Source organism: Pagrus pagrus (genome assembly GCF_965226575.1).
Source record: "Pagrus pagrus genome assembly, chromosome: 13".
NCBI lineage: Eukaryota > Metazoa > Chordata > Actinopteri > Spariformes > Sparidae > Pagrus > Pagrus pagrus.
Window position 1 is genome coordinate 21452437 of NC_140197.1, and position 18351 is coordinate 21470787.

Genomic DNA, 18351 nt, shown 5'->3' on the forward strand with positions numbered 1-18351 from the left:
AAATTTTAAAGCTCATCTTGTTACAATCTTCCTGACAATGGGAGGTTGTCATAAACATACATGAATAAATAACTAGGATCAGACTCCAGTAAGCAAAAGTTTGGCCAACGGTTCAGCAACTGAACAACACAAATTGTAAACGAGTGCACTTTCTTTTCTGATTAAAATGCCTGAATTCCATCGGCACTGAGCTCAGATGCAAACAAAAGCCGATAACACTGCACAATTGATTCTTACAACCAAGTAAACTCTTTGCCAACACGCTCGCACACTCAGGAATGAACCCCCTCACCCACCTTCATTTCCTTATTCTCTTGTGACTGGGTGAACAACTCAGACACACACATAAAAGAGGCAGAAAACAGGAAAACATGGACAGAACAGCCAGTCCGGTAAAACTCAGTCAGTTGGACGTAGTGAAAACTCTATGAGTGCCTCGAGCAGCACTCACAGTATGTACATGTAGTATAAAAATATAGGTGTGAGGGTGTCTGAGTGTGTGTTATATGTGATGTGCATGAGCTGAGATATGGATGTGCTGCATAGGTAGCAACAGTGACATCTGAGAGGACTTGAGCATGTGATATCATTTAGCCACAGGCTTTCTTAACTAACCATATCAAGCTAATGCTCAAGTTAAACTTCTATTATTAAGTAAAGGCTTTAAACTCAGCAGTGACCTTTAACAAGAGCCTTTACATAAGACTTTACAGTGTTCAATATTCACTCATTAAATTTACTGTTTAAAATATTTCCATTCTGCTGTGTGTGTTCGTGTGTGTGAGTGTCACCTGTGTGTCCATGTTTGCGGCAAGTGAGCGACTGAAAATGCTTGTGCGTGTTACTTGACATACTTTTGCCCGCATTTGTACAAAGTACCAAGATGGACGAAGATATGAACATTCTGAGTTTGAGTGCATGAGGTGAACACGTGCACGGACAAAATGTCGTCTCACCTCACAGCATTAGTCCCTCCTGATTTCCCCTCCTCCCCCTTCCCTCTCCAGACACCCCCCTCCCCCCAGAGGTCCTTTAACCTTAGATCCCAGTGTTCCTTGTGAAGGGCTGGGGGCTGTAGTGGGGGTCAGTCTGAGGGACAGTTGTAGCTGTTGATCCACAGCAGGTCGTCCAGCACACCCCAGTGCAGGTAAAGGATGGAGCCCACCACCAGTACGTGCATGATCTGGTGGCTGTTACACCAGTAGTCAAAGAGGCCCGGGCGGAAGCGCTCCGGGATGCGCGTGATGTTGATGACCCCACCCAGCACAGCCAACGCGTCCATCATGAGGAAGTGGCGTAGCGAGGTGGGGCTGCCGCCGCCCACGCCCACCCAGCGCAGCAGGAAGAAAGAGAAGCGGAACAGCGCCTGCCAGGCGAAGGAGCGCAGCCGGCGAACGCTGCTCCGAGCCGTGACGGCGCAGTAGATGGCGTGGCTGGACAGAAGGATGTAGACTAACAGGGCCACAGTGCGGATGAACGGGTAGCACAGCAGAGTGCTGTAGACGATGGGCAGCGCTCCTTGGACAGTAAAACACACAAAGGAGAGTTAGCACAGAGATTGTAGAGAATGTTGATGCCTGAGTCAGTAGCAATGCAACACCTGGTGCACGCCTCAACAGGAAGAGGTCAAACTGTCTGAAGTGTGGTTAGACACCCTCTAATGGTGTTGCACGCAGTTCTCATCTCTTGACATGTGAAAGCCTTTTAAGAAACAGAAACTCGGTGAATTAATTAACTTTCCACAAGAGGAAAATTGCTTAAATGTGGGGAAAAAATCATTAAGTCTGCAGGGAGATCGCTTTATGTAATTGGATTATGGATTAGTAGATTATGCCATTAGTCGGTTGACAGACAATTATTTTGAAGATAATTATTAGCGGCATTTGACTTTATTAGATAATACAGTTGAAAATGGAGAGGAAAGTAACAGAGAGACCGGACAACATGCAGCAAAGCAGGAATTGAACATGAGGCGCACGCAAGATGATAATTGTCTGATTCTGCCTTTCCTATGTGATGATTTGCTGATCTTTACCGCTTTATAACATAGTAAATTGAATATCTTTGGGTTTGGGCTAGGGCTGCAAGATAGAGTAAAAGTAAAATCATATTGTGATTATTTTGACGGTGATGATTCAGGATTGGTTTGAATGAATATCTTTATAGTTCGATTAATTGCACAGCCTTTGTTTGGACTGTTTCAGGAGAAAGATAATCATTTGAAGACGTCACCTCGGACCAGTCGCAACTCTAAGTTTAAAAAAATGGGATGCAAAATCTTCTATCCTCTGCTAGAGTTAAGTAACTGGCAAAGAGAGGTTTTTTTTGACTCACTATCAAATCTAAACTAGGGCTGGTTAATATTGTCTCTGAGGAGACAAGCATCATGTCACTGTTAATTATCACTGTATTATAATCAGATTAATATGTAAAGTATGGCCAATCTGTTTGTTAAATAAATAATAATAATAAATATTGCACGTCATTTTTAATAGGCTTCTATAGGCAGCATGGACGGATCAATATTCATTTCAGAACTTGGATCATGTTTGCATTGGCCAGTTGACTCAGTAGTCAAATTTGTTCTGACAAATCAATACTGATACACCTTCAAGCACAACACTCCCATGGTAAATCATTGACAATCAATAAAGAAAAATTCCACCCTTAAACTAAACAGACCAGCAATAACAGGAGGGCGGCCGACGATGAATGCAAAATGATAAACGGCGAAGAAATCTGCTGAGCCGGCTCACTCAAGACTGCTCACCCAGTGTGTTGATCATGCAGATTCCACACACGTCCAGTTTGAGGAGGGTGTGGTAGACCGGCTCCCCTCCCTCGTGGTTCATGAAGAGGTGATAGAGCACAGAGCCCAGCTGGGGCGAGAGGCAGGCCAGGAAGTGCACCACGCCCAACCACGTGACGCTGATCTGAGACCAGGGAATGTTGAGAGGCAGCAGCACCAGGAAGCAAACCAAAGGGATGCCTGGAGAGAGAAACAGAGACAGCACAGGTTGTTAGAGGATGTTTTACTAGGTTTCAACTGTAATTAACACATGCATTAAAAAAGGTAGAATAATACATCTAATTTACAATTAGTAAATTTTTTTCCATTTTTTTCACAAATAATCGATTAATCAGTCAATAGAATATCCAAAAATTAAGAAAAATTCTCATCACAATTTCCCAGAGCCCAAAGTGACGTCTTTAAGTTGCTCCTTTTTTCCACCCAAAAGTCAAAAACCCAAAGACTCCATTGGATTTTACAATTTTACTATCAAAGATGAGAAAAAAGGGAGCAAATCCTCATTTATGAAGCTTAATGTTCTTTCAATCGACTAATCGGATTATTGACTAACTATTGCAGCTCTACATATATTGAAGGATTACTTAATGTTGGACGTTTCCTCTTCCAGTGATTGAGAGAAAACAAAGCCTTAGGTAATGTGCATGCTGGTATGAAAACCACAGCTCAAGCAGGATAAGATAACACAGAAACCTTGTCAAAACGAAATTAAAATGTCGTGTTTTTATTGTGGTGGATTGTTTAGCTCAGGACTTCTGTGGCCTGCGAGTGCTATTTTTCAGTGTACAAGAGGCAAGTGGCTGTGAAAGGCTTGTAACAATGCTGAGTGTGCACAGACACCAGCAAGAATAATGTGGAGCAGAGCAGAAACCTACATGATTGGCACAAACGTATCAGTGTTACCCTGTGAGGGAAAGACATGGGTCCCACTAAGCTCTTATTATCATGCAGGAAAGGACATATTGTGCATGTCGCCATAGCTCCAATTTGAGCTGATCTATCAGGCGAGGGAGAGGACCTTGAAATCCGATCCACATGCGGTACAGCTGTTACAATCATTTATCACCCTACTGCACGCATATTGCACACCCTTCTGCTTTTTTTTGCTCGCTCTGCCGTTCCCAATGTCAAGGCATACGTCCCAGCCAGGTGATACAGGCAATGCCATCTACTGTAACACATCTATTTTAAGTGTGTTATCTCTGCTCCTCCCCCCACTCGTCCTGAGCCGACCGGCCGTACTCTGCTCCGCTCTGGGTTGAACACAGTGGAGAGGATCTTCTCTGACGGCCCGCAGCACGAACGCGGTGGAGTGTCTGAGTGATGAGCTGCGGGCAGGATGTTTTGAGTTGATATGCAAAACAAACCGGCCTCATGAAACTTGGCTGAAATGTTACAACACAGTACAAAAACAACAATGCTCCACCTGAGTTACAAGCGCAGCTCTGCATCTTTTCTTCTAGGTTTGGACAAAAACTGATTAAAAATCACTTCCTTGTGTGCATTTGAGGTCACATGCTCGGTTGATGTCGCTGGAGTGTAATAAAGACTTCCAGGACCACTTCCCATATGATCACTGCTGCAGCTGAGCAGAGTGCCGTGAAATAATGACCTTCCGAATGACGAAGTTGTCAGATTCTCTGAAGGCGGCGTGCACACAGATGATCACATGTGCTTCTACATGAACTTGACGGTAGTAGAAAGAGGGGCGAAGGAAACAAGGCGTGCTGCTGTGTGTCATGCTATTGGCAGTGTAATCGTATCAGTAGGAAAACAGAATAACACCATGCAGATTGCTAACAAGCTGACACATCGGTCTCACCTCTGGCTGCACAGATTAACACATTACTGCAATTAATTTTGGCCTGTGCCAACCTATTAAAAGAATGGCATATTGTTGTGTAACCATGACATTTTGGACTGGATGAAAAAGCCGCTCCTGGCTATTTCGTCTACGTGCACTTCAGTTGAACAAACAAATCTTTACGACAAACTGCTTGTTAGCGGTGGCTGGTGAAATATGCCCGAGTGGCCCATTAATTGAATTAATAATCACAAATCACTCTTGGGCACACAGTGTGCAGTGTATGGTACATTAATTTGGAGAAAAAGCAGTTTCAGAGTAGTTCTCTGTGCCATCACCAGGGTCATTTTGATGGAAAACTTTTAAAGTGACTGAGTGCATTAGCAGTGGTGAGAGCATTTATGAATAGTAATGCAAGTGTAATAATACTCCATTACAAGTAAAAGTACAGGAGTACATAGAAAAAGTACTTGATACAAACAGCTTCTCACACGAAAGCATTTGCTGCTTTTCTTTGTTTGGTTGGTTTGTCAGCAGGTTTACACAAAAACTGATGAACGGATTTTCACGAAACTTGGATGGAGGATGTGTCTCAGCCCAGGACAAACGGACAGATCCAGGAACTTTTTCTCACTTTCCTAAACATTGTGAGATAGAGCGCTTTTCAACGTGAATTTCTCTGGGAATAATGCATGAAAAAACTGAGGCTTGTATCTACGAGGACACTGAAAACCGGTATTTGGGACTGATATTCATTCACAGGAAAAATGAAACTCGAAAACAACCAATGATGTAATAAAGCTAAGTACAATTTACTCAAGTACTGTTCTTAAGTATAATTTTGAGGTACTTTGAGGTACTTATTTCCTTTTTTTGCTACTTTATACTTCCTCTCCACTACATTTATTTGATAAATTAAGTTACGAGTTACTTTGCAGATTCAGATTATTCACTTTTGTTGGCTGGTATTTGTGACATGTTATCAATCAGATAGTGATGTGGGCAACACTGCGTGAGAGGATGTTGCATCAGAGCCAAAGTGGCACATTTTTAAATTACTTAATTTTATCGGTAATCTGACAGAAAAACCACAGATACCGATAATCGGAAAAATGTTGAATATCGGCCAGGGCCATATTTGAAATCATAGCCAGCTTGTTATCAACTGGTAACTACAGCTATCTAATATATTTTGTGAATTACAAGTACAGTATTTGACTCTAAAATGTAGTGGAAGTAACATAAGTGCCTTAAAGATGTACAAGTAAACCTGCGTTAATGTAATTAGACATTTTCCACCATGGGTGATTTGTGTATTGGGGTTGTGGCCTTGTTTTATGAACCACAACAAGTAATATTTTTAATTCTGCCTAGTTGACAAAGACACAAAATGTTAATATTTCATCACAAAGACAAATGTTTTGAGTATGAATACAAATTTAGCTCAAATATATAGTTTTAAGTCATGTCTGCCTGCCTTCCTGCATGCAAAATGTCCAGGCTTTTTGTGCAATGTGTCTCGTCTTGGCGTCCTCCTGCAGGTACAGTGTATCTGCACTGGTGTGGCTTCATACTCAAAGTCACACAGACATCTCACCTGCTGACTAAGCGCTTCATGCTGATTGTTGTACTCACCGTGAGTGTATATGTTCCCAAGTTCATTGTGCAGGTAGAACAGGCTCCTGATGCAGTCTTGCACTGAGGAGATTGGCCGGTACCCCGTCAGGACGTATTTGTTAAACTGAAGATGTGGAGGTGAATTCGCCCAGTCCAGCAGCCTGGGTCCATTTAAAAATGCCATAGCAAACAAGACCGTTAAAAGGACGCCGCCGAATAAGTAAAAAACAGACTGTACACCTATATACACATTTAGTAAGATTATTGCGACTAAAACCTTATGGGATACCATTTGTGTTGGCATTTGTTTAGGGTTTTCTATATTGTGCTGTTAGCCTCCTAGCTTGGCGCTAGCAGGCTCACGTCAAGTCTCTCAGCACTACCCGGCGACGGTGTATCCGCGCCGCCGCTGTTTGCTCTGAACCGCCGGTACCGGTGCGAGTGTCATCCGCAAGGCTGGAGACAGACACGGCCAGCCACGTACATGGTGCGAGCTCGGGGCGGTCATTACATTTGGCATCTAAAAAATGTCTGTGTAGCACCAAAAAGCCTTGAGCAGTGGCGAGACAGTGTTCCTCGTCATGTTAAAGCCGCTTCCTCAATAGCTAGCATTCCGGTGCAGCAGCACGGGCTTGGACGCGTCCCGTGCGGGGATGCTGTGGGTGTTTGAGTGCGAGCCGCGCGTCCATCCGACTCCAGATGATGCTAGCTTGATCCTAGCGGTCAGATTTGCGATAGAGGACTAGCAGGTCGTGCCTTCACTTTAATGAAAGGCAAAAGGTCGGCACATGCTCAGGTCAGGTCCGTCTGATGCTGGCTAGCTTTCGTAATGCTGTTTTTTTTTTTTAAACCCACAAATGAGATCCGTGATTCTGGAGCGGAGGTTTTCGGCAGGGACCGCGGGTTAGCAAGCCGGGCAGTCGGCTATCGATGTCCTGTAACTAGGGCTGAGGAGGCTGATGCTTGAGCTGGCTGACTCCAAACACACACGGCCCGGTCCATAAAGCTTGCATTCAGTTTCTTCAACATCTGTTTTATCCTATTATTATCCACCATTATTTCTGGCTAGCCGTATTCCTTGAAAATCCCTGGCGGCCTCAAGTCCCCTGCATCGCTTCTACAGAAGTGTCAAGCTACATAAACTAACATGGCGGCACTTCCGGTCATTGTTTTCAAAATAAAACCCGCATTAATGACCATTTTTCACTTAATTGCTCTAAAGTTCCCACATTCAAATAAATACTGCATATGTCTTAGATGTGTTTGTCCCTAAAATGTGGCAAGTTCAAGTCTAAATATTAGGCTGGGAAAATATGTCAACAGGCAAGGTGCTGTAAAGCTAGGCCCAATAGCAGTGATGGAGTGTAACTAAGTACATTTACCTAAGTACTGTACAAAACATTGCTCGTTCTTTACTCTAGTATTTCCATTTACTGCTAATATACACTTCCACTCCACAAAATATTGTACTTTTGACAGTACTTTTTCATAACTTTAGTTAGTAGTTACTTTGCAGATAACATGCTACATCACAGAATTAAAAAAAAATAAATCAATATATTTTATCAGCAATCAGATTAAAAACACTGATTCTGATCATCAGAAAAATGCTGTATATCAGATCAAATAGCATACATGTAAATATATATTTAATTCACTTTAACTTGTACTTTTGTTTCTGAAGTACATTCAATATCAGATACTTTTGCTCAAGTACGCACGTGATTTTTAATTTTAACAAAAGACATAGTATTGCACTATATCGTGCAGATCTTTAACAAATTAGCAATTAACCAAATTACCCAAACTAACAGGCACAAAGTGAACTTGACTTTTCATTTTCATTTTATTTTGAAGGCGCACTCTTGTGATTTCCGGTCTTACTGTGGTTGGCTGACACCGGGTTCATGCTGCCTGGCTGCACTTGGCAGTGTGAATGCCAACACTGACTGAGCTACAGCTGCCTTCAATACAGGCGGAAATATTGGATTTACCACCTGAGCTCACATGATAAACAAAAAGAACATGAATATTATTTGTCAGACACAACTAGAAACAAATATGGTCATTACAGAGACAAAGTGTGTCTTTTCCATCTGTAGTTAATAATATGATTACTAATAAAAATTGAGGTCAGCCTTTCAAGAATGTTTTGAAAGGCCTAGATGTTAGAGGTTATGTGAAAGGCATGATTATACCAGTGAAAGAAACTTATATTGTGAGACCTTACTGTGATTCATTTTGAAATAAACCTCACTGCTCACTGAAAGCTGCAGGTCTACAAATGAGTCACAATTTAAGTGCCATGCTTAACTGTCATATATGCTACGTAATGCTTGACTTCTGATTTCAATACTAACAAAAAAATACAGTCATTATTAATTTTGCTGTTATTACTGCACAAAAGTAATGCATGTACTTGGAGTTAGAAGTTTCCGAGGAGCACCTGAAGGCAGCAGGTGGTGCCTGTAATCCTGTAACAGCAGAGGACTGCTGAGGAGCTGGATGAATCACACCACCTCCACCTCTCACACCTCTGTGGGACTGTGACAAACAAGACCCCCTTTGCTGTGGACAAGCCACAAGTTTCATGTTAATGAGAGGTGGTTGAGAAGAAGCAGAGAGGAGTGATGAATACATATCATATATATTTTATATTTCAATTGCAGTGTTGCTTTGTACATCTCCTTTCCCCTGGTAAAAACGCAGTTTTAATGTATGAATTGATGCATTTTTCAATTTACTCTGATTCTTTTTTACCATATCTGTCATTTTTTTCTTCTCTTAATTTCACATATGTTAATTTATCCATATTAGATTTACTTTTCATATGTTAAAAAGGTCCTACATGGCTCTATTTGGTATGTTTATTTGCTGTTGAGCCACCCTGAAATCACATTGTGTTTGGTATAGTCTTAGGAAGGGATCTTTTAAGCATCAGAGTCTTCTTTGCAATAGTTGAGAGACACGACATTAGTGAAACTGTCATATCAGGTGTTTTTTCTCACTGTTCTGTTTAAGACCACTAACACCTCACGCCTGTTTCACATCCAGTTTTGCTTGTCTTTTAACATCTGAACTGATGCATTCAAAAGTACTGTCCTTGTGTCCATTTTGTCTGTATATTGTCCGTATTTGCTGCTAAAACACCATCATCATCATGATGTCAGCGACTCAGCACATATTATATACAACTACAAAAATCACATTTAGTTTGTTACAGTTCTTTATTTGCGATTTTATGTCGCCCTCAACTTTGTTCTTCTTTTTTTTTTTTTTTTTTGTCTCTGAGAAAAATTAGTCTGCAGTTGTCAATCTGTGAAACCACTTGTTTTTGTGGCCAGTTCTGTCATAGACCACTTTTGTCACGGCCCCTCACTTCCTGTCTTGCTTGTCTTAACAAGTACTGATACCGATGCAGACAATCAGATTCCAACCTGTGGCATGAACACAGAAGACAAAGGTGAGTCGATACAGACTTCCTCATTTTGAAATATTCTCGAACTTTATCCACACATAACCTTTTTTGATTATCAAACATAATTAATAATAATATAATATATAATAATAATAATAATAATAATAATAATAATATAACATAATTATATGTAATATTAATAACTTTTTAATATAGCACCCTTAAAAGACAATGTTAGACCGTGCTTGACAATAAATCATGAAATTTAACATAAAATAAAAGAGTTATATCCATTAAGAAAAAGCTGTGAGGTAAAAAAAAAAAAAAAAAAAAAGACTTTTAAAGGTGGTGTAGTAATGTTCATGTTCATGTTTGATCAACAAATTATTTTCTTTTTCAGGATAAACCATCAGTTTGTATCGGCAGCAACATGTTTCTGTTGAACATTTGCGTCCTTGCTGGTCTCATGCTGTCCCTCCCTCAGTGCACGTATCAGTCTTGCCAGGAGGGGAAACCCAAAGAGTGCTCGGATGCAGAATTTGCTCCAGGCATCAATTTGGCCGGGGAAGGCTTCGACATCACCAAACTGGAACGTAAGGGGGCTTTTGTGATCGACATGAATCTGTGGAAACGCAAGGACAAGAGATGCACCCTGTGTAGCAACCCCTATCTAGAGAACAAAAAGCAAAAGCTCCCGCTGTCAGTGGTGGACTGGAGGGCACAGCACTCCTGCAGTGCGAATGTGGCCAGTACAGTCCACCGATCCAGTGAGGCTCTGGTCAAATCCAGCGCCTCTTCTGTGGAAAACAACTGGCAGGTCAATCTAGATCTTCAAGTAGGAAAAAAAGGAGGCTCATTGATGCTAGCTGGTTCCAACTCTAAACTGGCTGAATACTCTATGGGAAAAACTAAGAATGACAAGTTCGGCTTCACAAGCCAAAGCATGTCCTGTGAGTACTACAGGTAAGTTTACTCTACACACTCACAATCAATGAACTATGATTCAATATTGTACATTTGCTTCATACTGGTCTGTCTTTTATTGTCTGGTGTCTCACTGGGAACAGCTACCGAGTGTCCGGCACTCCCAAGTTGCACAAAGAATTTCGCAAAGCAGTGAAACAACTCCCAACAATCTACAGCGCTGAAAACAAGCAACAATTTTACAAATTGATTGACAACTTCGGCACCCATTACATCACCAAGGTGAACCAAAATGATGGAATGGTTGTAACTAAAGGAAATGCAACAAACAAACATCTAATTATCATTTGCTAATGAGCTATGTGTGAAAATAAATAATTCCAGGTGAAGTTGGGAGGAAGTGTTGAGTCTGTGACCAGCATCAAGCAGTGCGAGGCCAGCCTGAGTGGCCTCAGTGTGGACGAGGTGGGGATGTGCCTGAGAGCTGAGGCGTCCGCCAGCGTCCACGCTACAGTTAGTGTTAAAACAGAGCACTGCAAGAAGGACATTGAGAAGACGGAGAGTAAGTCTGCCTTCTCCAGCCTCTTCAACGACAGGTATGGAACATTTTCTCATATGTTTTGTCACCTTTTCTGATAATCTGCATTTCTAAATAAAATGTATGAACCTCAACATTGTTAAGACCAAACTGTGGTTTCTTAAAGGCAAGAATTGATTCGGAATATAAAAAGCTCCTCCAAATCCAAGGTCATGTCTACATGGTAACACTATATATGTGAAACTCTCTCACATGCGTGTGAGTCAGCACAGTAGCGCCTTCGGGGCTTTCTACCGGAAAGTCACTGTTCATGTCCCATGTAAAACCTATTTTAACCTGGGTGTCAAGACGTTCTGAACAATTCAGGACAGTCCTGAATTATGGTCAGTTGTCCCGAATCCTGAATCTTGTCTTGTTGATTCATTGATTAGCCTCAGAAAGCATTAAAGACCGATTGTTTTCAAATATTCTTTTAGTGTTGCCCACAGAAGGGCACTTTTTCAGCTCTCTATGGGCTTTTAAAATGTAAAATAACTAATAAAAAGTCAAACGTCAACGAGGTCAGTTACATCTGGTTAGACTGTTAGACTGGATTCAGACCAAATCTGGCTTTGCGGTGCTGCAGGTTTGTGCGGCAGTGTAGGAGCGTCACTCCATGGCCCGTGTGTGTGACGTGTTGTGAACTTTCCCCCTCACGATCAGTTTGCCGAAAGGAGAAACTGCTATGTTGCTCTGCTACTAGCATGTTGGTCCTACTAGTGATAGTTTGTCCACACCGAAGAATTAAAAAATAACAAACAACGGCTGCAGGCTTTCGATTCTCTAGTGTTGTTCAAACGTTTGGTCTGGTTCAGTTGAATTACTTGCTCTATATAAATAGTATAATAGTAGGCAAGGCAGGCAAGGCAAATGTATTTGTATAGCACCTTTCGTACACAGTATAATAATAATGATTGATGGTTCAATTGATTGATGGATTGATTGGCTGATTGTCTCTCCTCGTCAGGTTCACAGAAATAAAGGGGGGCCATACGACTGAGCCAGACCTTCTCTTCTCTGCTAAGAAAGATCCATCAGCCTACAAGGAATGGCTGAACACATTATCACGGCATCCAGACATCATCTCATATTCCCTGGACTCACTGCATGAGTTACTGCCTCCTAAAGACCCTGTCCGTCAGAACCTGCGCTCGGCCGTTAGCCATTACATCCTGGAGAAAGGCCTGTGGAAGAACTGCAGCGACCACTGTCAGGCCGGCCGCAAGAGCGACTCGAGGGATCCCTGCGTCTGCCAATGCCATAATAACCCAGCTGTAAACCTAGACTGCTGCCCCTCCCGTAAGGGCATGGCGCGGGTCATCATAACTGTACAACGGGCTTCTGGTCTTTGGGGAGACACCTTCACAGCCACAGATGGTTATGTGGAGGTGTTTTTCAACCATCAAAAGGAACGGACTCCTGTCATTCACAACAACAACAACCCACACTGGGGCACCATCATTGACCTGGGCGTCCAGGATTTGACAGCAGGCAATAAAGTGACATTTAAAGTGTCTGATCAGGACAACGGCTGGGACGACGACCTGTTGGGACAATGTGAGCAAATTCTGTCTGCAACAGAGAAGGACAAAGCGGAGGTCCGTAACCTGAATCACGGTCAGCTGTTCTACAAATGGGAAGTGAAATGTGCTCCAAGCCTGGGTGGAGATTTATGCACTGACTACAAACGCTCACCTATGAATCCGAGTCTGAAGAGTCTGTATGTGTCCCGTCATGCCCGACCTATTCCAAAGCCCATCCTGTTAGAGATGGGTGTGTTTGTGGGCGAAACAAGCTCTGGGAGAAACCAGAGTCTTCGTGCAGAGAGCCGAGAGATAGTTGTGGTATAAACAGCCACGTTTGGCTTTACCGATGCTGATATTGTCCTCCTATCAAATCTCTACCGATCACAAAAGATGAGAGGTACATCAGTTTGGGAAGAATTGACAAAATGGTTCAAACTTAAATCAGAAAACATTCCTGTTACACTTTGTGTGTTCAGTTTAATCTATATTAAGGTCTTCATGACTTAAAGCGAAATGAGATTTGTGTTTGACAGAAGAGCATTATCATTTAATATCTTTATATATCTCCATAATTGAATCATTAAGGTCTTAATATACTGTAGACACTGGCCTGGTGTTTAACGGGACAGCAAAGCATATGTAGTCCCTCATCTATTTGCATTATATTTTACCAGCTGTTAATCTTGGCATTTTATGTCTCTATGCAGGCATTATAACATGCTGTACTTGTGTGTTTCATACATTTTAATCACATTACTGCCTTGTTGATTTTTGAACAGAGAAGTGATGAATAGAACAATACAGCTTAAGAGTACATTAGACATGTAGTGCCACCATATTATACATGTTTTATGCATTTTATAGTCAGTTTCTCCTCTTGCACTTTTTTTATATCTCCTTAGTGTTGTTATATATATGATTTTAATATATGCATTTATCAGTTTAGCTATTGATTGGTTTCTTGTTATTTTGTAATCGAAGGTGCTGTTCATTTCAAATATGTTAATTTCTCCTTCTGGCGTTTATCTTTTATTATTCTTGAATAAAAAAAAGTCATAGACTCATTCATATGGCTATTGACTGTTTGTGTACTTTTTTATTGAGATTAATTTTCTTTGCTGCACAGTTTTTGACACGGAAACAGTCCAATTCTATCATCATATGCAACTTTTAAGTTGCTTTTATCGTGATAACACTTGAAATCAATCATACGTGTGACAGACTTGTTCTCAGTGAGGACGGCCACAGCCCATCACCACTTCAGAGAAATGATAGGTTTGTGGTCTCTGGTTCGTTGTTGACTGGAAAACCGGCCTGACTTTCATATTGTCACTAACTATTTCAGTTTATCTGCCGACCACCAGCTCCTCCCCCACAGTACTCGGTCTGCTAAACATCGATGATACTTTTTTTCCCCTGTTGCCTTCGAGACCACTGTCACCTCACCCCCTCACCACCTCCCGCCCTGTTTCTTATACTTTTTAACACACTGGTCCTCATGCGCTCACTCAGTTTCACAAATGCAGCCTGAACAGGCAAGACGAAGGTGAGTCTATGCTGATGTGCTCATACTCAAATATGCTTTCAATTTATCTGAATATACTAACCGTCTGTGGCTTAATATAGTGTTTAGTTATACTTGGTTTAGTATAAACTGTTTCTACCAGTGATAGTTTAGGATAGTTTAGTTTTGTCACATTTGTGAGAGCCGTAGCTTTACGCATTCAGTGAGCTATTATACTGCAAGTCAAGCCCATTTACTTATAGAGCACATGTAAAAACAACAAAGGTTGGCCAAAGCCATAAATGAAGCTGTGATTGTTGTTGTACCTCAACCGTTGTAAAAAATATGGGTCTTCAGAGTGGATTTATAAAATAACAATTGGCTGAAAAGATGAGTTACTGCCTTTGGATATTGACTAGGAATGTAAAATAAAGACGAGAGATTGATTAGAAGAGATCTGAGATATAATCGTGTCAATGCCTATAGTGCTTAAGAAGCTATGCAAGACTTTTACAATCAATTATGTATTATGGTGGTTCCTTTTTGTTATGAGCAAGAGGATGTGTGACAAACCCCAAGCGAGACAAGAATGACGGACTGACTCACAGTAAGAAAGTCAGCGATCAAGATATGAGAAGATAAAAACTGAAAAGACAGATATGGTTTTATTTTTACAATAATTCTAATGTGGAAAATAATATTTATACTGAAAGAGTCTGTCAAATTTCTGGTACATTTAGGCACAGGCCACTGAAGGTAACAGAGGAGCGGAAAATAAGGGGTTTTAACTTACTCTTATTTAGCTGTATACGTTTTTGCCCATCCAGTACTCTTGTGGAAAAGGAAAAGAGAGTTAAAATGGTCCTGCAAGGTTTGTTTCATTTACAGTTTGTGTTCTTGAACAAAACTGTATATATATCTTTGAGGTCTAACAACCGGGTTTAATGCATTTCCTTCTTCTTCTTAGGTCCTAAAATGTAAACTTGAGGTACACCACAAGAGAAAGAATCAAAGGAAGATAAAGATCGTCACTTATATCTGAGACTGGTACACTGTGTAGATAAGACTCAAACCACATGATATTATCATGAGTATGAACTGCATGATTGACTTCGCCTAAGAGAGAACAAAGTGGTTGATTTTATCTAAAGGAGCAGAGGGGTCCAACACGCAAAGTAATTTGTCGGCTACAGCAAATGGACAGGAGTTCGTCTAAAATAGTTTTGTCTACAAACGAGAAGCGCTGAAAAGAAAACCTTAGACAAAAATGAGTTTTGAAATTGGTACTATTGACTAAAGGGGTGTTCAATTAGTTTACAGTCAGTGTGTTCAACAATCAAGTAGTAGTGGTGTATGCTTCACTTTCTCATGTCTAAAATGTTTCTTTTTCAGGATAAACCATCAGTTTGCATCCATCATCCAACTTAACAGCAACATGTTTCTGTTGAACATTTGCGTCCTTGCTGGTCTCATGCTGTCCCTCCCTCAGTGCACGTATCAATCTTGCCAGGAGGGGAAACCCAAAGAGTGCTTGGATGCAGACTTTGCTCCAGGCACCAATTTGGCCGGGGAAGGCTTCGACATCACCAAACTGGAACGTAAGGGGGCCTTTGTGATCGACACGAATCTGTGGAAACGCAAGGACAAGAGATGCACCCTGTGTAGCAACCCCTATCTAGAGAACAAAAAGCAAAAGCTGCCGCTGTCAGTGGTGGACTGGAGGGCACAGCACTCTTGCAGTATGAAAGTGGCCAGTACAGTCCACCGATCCAGTGAGGCTCTGGTCACTTCCAGCACCTCTTCTGTGGACAACAACTGGAAGGCCAATCTAGATGTTGAAGTAGGTGAAAAAAGCGGCTCGGTAATGCTAGCTGGTACCAACTCTAAACTGGCTGAATACTCCTTGGAAAAAACTAAGAATGACAAGTTCAGCTTCACAAGCCAAAGCATGTCCTGTGAGTACTACAGGTAAGTTTACTCTACACACTCACAATCAGTGAACTATGATTTAATATTGTACATTTGCTTCATACTGGTCTGTCTTTTATTGTCTGGTGTCTCACTGGAAACAGCTACCGAGTGTCCGGCACTCCCAAGTTGCACAAAGAATTTCGCAAAGCAGTGAAACAACTCCCCAAAATCTACAGCGCTGAATACAAGCAACGATTTTACAAACTGATCGATAACTTCGGCACCCATTACATCACCAAGGTGAATCAAATTATTAAAGGAAAAAGCCATTTCATAATAAAAAATGACCACATCGCCAAAATTATACACCATATTTGCTAATGCGGCATGTCTTAAAATATATCATTCTAGGTGAAGTTGGGAGGGAGCGTCCAATCTGTGACCAGCATCAGGCAGTGCCAAGCAAGCCTAAATGGCCTCAGTGTGGACGAGGTGGGGATGTGCCTGGAAGTTGAGGCGTCCGCCAGCGTCAAAGCAACAAAACTGGGAACTGAAGCAAAACACTGCAAGAAGGACATGGAGAAGTCTGAGAGCAAGACATCCTTCTCCGGCCTCTTCAACGACAGGTATAGAATATTTTCTCCTATTTGCCAAGTTTTCTGTTCATTTGCATACTTTGATGGAATAAACCCATATAAATGACAGTTTTCAGCAACAGAAATGCCAAATGTCATATTTGAAGCAACTCTCTCCTCTACAGGTTCACAGAAATAAAGGGGGGCCACACGACCGAGCCAGACCTTCTCTTCTCTGCTGACAAAAATCCATCGGCCTACAAGGAATGGCTGACCACACTCGCACAGAATCCAGACATATTCTCATATTCCCTGGAATCGCTTCATGAGTTACTGCCTACGAACAACCCTGCCCGAAAGAACCTGCGCTCGGCCATTAGCCATTACATTTTGGAGAAAGGCCTGTGGAAGAACTGCAGCGAACGCTGTCAGACCGGCATCAAGAGCGACTCGAGGGATCCCTGCGTCTGCCAATGCCACAATGACCCAGCTGTAAACCAAGAATGCTGCCCCACCCGTAAGGGCATGGCACGGGTCGTCATAACTGTACAACGCGCTGCTGGTCTTTGGGGAGACCACACCACAGCCACGGATGGTTATGTGAAGGTGTCATTCAACGGGCAGCTGGTCCAGCGTTCTCATATCATTCACAACAACAACAACCCACACTGGGGCACCATCGTTGATCTGGGCACCCAGGATTTGTCAGCAGGGCATATCGTGAGATTTGAAGTGTGGGATCAGGACAGCGGCTGGGACGACGACTTGTTGGGACAATGTGAGCAAATTCTGTCTGCTGGAGTCAAGGAGGACATCTGTGTCCTGCAGCATGGAAAGCTGTTCTACAAATTTGACGTGAAATGTGCTCCGAGCCTGAGTGGAGGTTCATGCACTGACTACAAACCCTCACCTATGAGTTCGAGTCTGAAGAGTCTGTATGTGTCCCGTCATGCCCAGCCTGTTCCAAAGGCCATCCTGTTAGGGATGGGTGTGTTTGTGGACGAAACAAGCTCAGGGAGAAACCAGAGTCAAAAGTTTGATGTGGTATAATTACCCATGCTTGGCTTTACTGAGGTTTACAAAGCAACATTGCTCTTTTAATCAGGTAAATCAATGACGCTGATTTATTAAATCTCAGTGAGCATAAAGGATGTTAGGTCAGGAAGAATGTTTCATGTGGTTACAAAGCAGCTGCAGCTCAGTTATAAAAAATGTCCCTAATATTTTGTATGATCAGTTTTGTTTCAGTTTAATTTGGAGACTTTAATTTGACTTTAAAAGATGAGTGAAAGATTTGGATGACTGACATGTATTGTTAAAATGTTTCAAAACATATTCAAAATTTGAATAAAAGCAGTGGCAGACAAGATGCAATTGTTTTTATATACTGTATCCGTGTATTTACATCATTAAGTTAGCAAAACATATGCAGTAGATCATGTAAAAGTTCTTCCAGTTGTGAAAATGTTATATTCAATGCACCTTTTACTCATAGACTTATTTATACCTTATTTCTTACATGCTTCTATATTTGTAGATTCAGACATTATGCCTTCTGTAATCACTCTGTAGCACTTTTTTATCGATGCAATCATTAATAACATTTACTGGTGTGTTTACTATTCTGTGGATTTCCGTCATGTTTGTGTATCATGAATAAAAGCATAATATCTGAACTGTTCGTAG

General features: G+C 41.7%; 2 protein-coding genes across 2 annotated transcripts; one reads left to right on the top strand and one right to left on the bottom strand.

The window, feature by feature from the left end:
• Positions 1–1032: 1032 nt before the first annotated feature.
• Positions 1033–7339, bottom strand: paqr4a (progestin and adipoQ receptor family member IVa). Its single transcript, XM_084371901.1, has 3 exons — positions 6249–7339; positions 2771–2989; positions 1033–1518 (listed from the first exon to the last, which is right to left on the bottom strand). Exons 1-3 carry the CDS (start codon positions 6532–6534, stop codon positions 1085–1087), a joined length of 939 nt encoding a protein of 312 aa, XP_084228027.1. The 5' UTR covers positions 6535–7339; the 3' UTR covers positions 1033–1084.
• Positions 7340–10078: 2739 nt separating this feature from the next.
• On the top strand, positions 10079–18289 carry LOC311268505 (uncharacterized protein; the record flags this gene model as incomplete). The annotated part of the gene is made up of 9 exons (XM_084372184.1): positions 10079–10611; positions 10716–10854; positions 10957–11168; positions 12117–12993; positions 14106–14221; positions 15572–16147; positions 16252–16390; positions 16502–16716; positions 16851–18289. The coding sequence occupies 9 exons, from the start codon at positions 10079–10081 to the stop codon at positions 17713–17715; spliced, it is 3672 nt and encodes a 1223-aa protein (XP_084228310.1). The 3' UTR covers positions 17716–18289.
• Between the last annotated feature and the right edge of the window lie 62 nt (positions 18290–18351).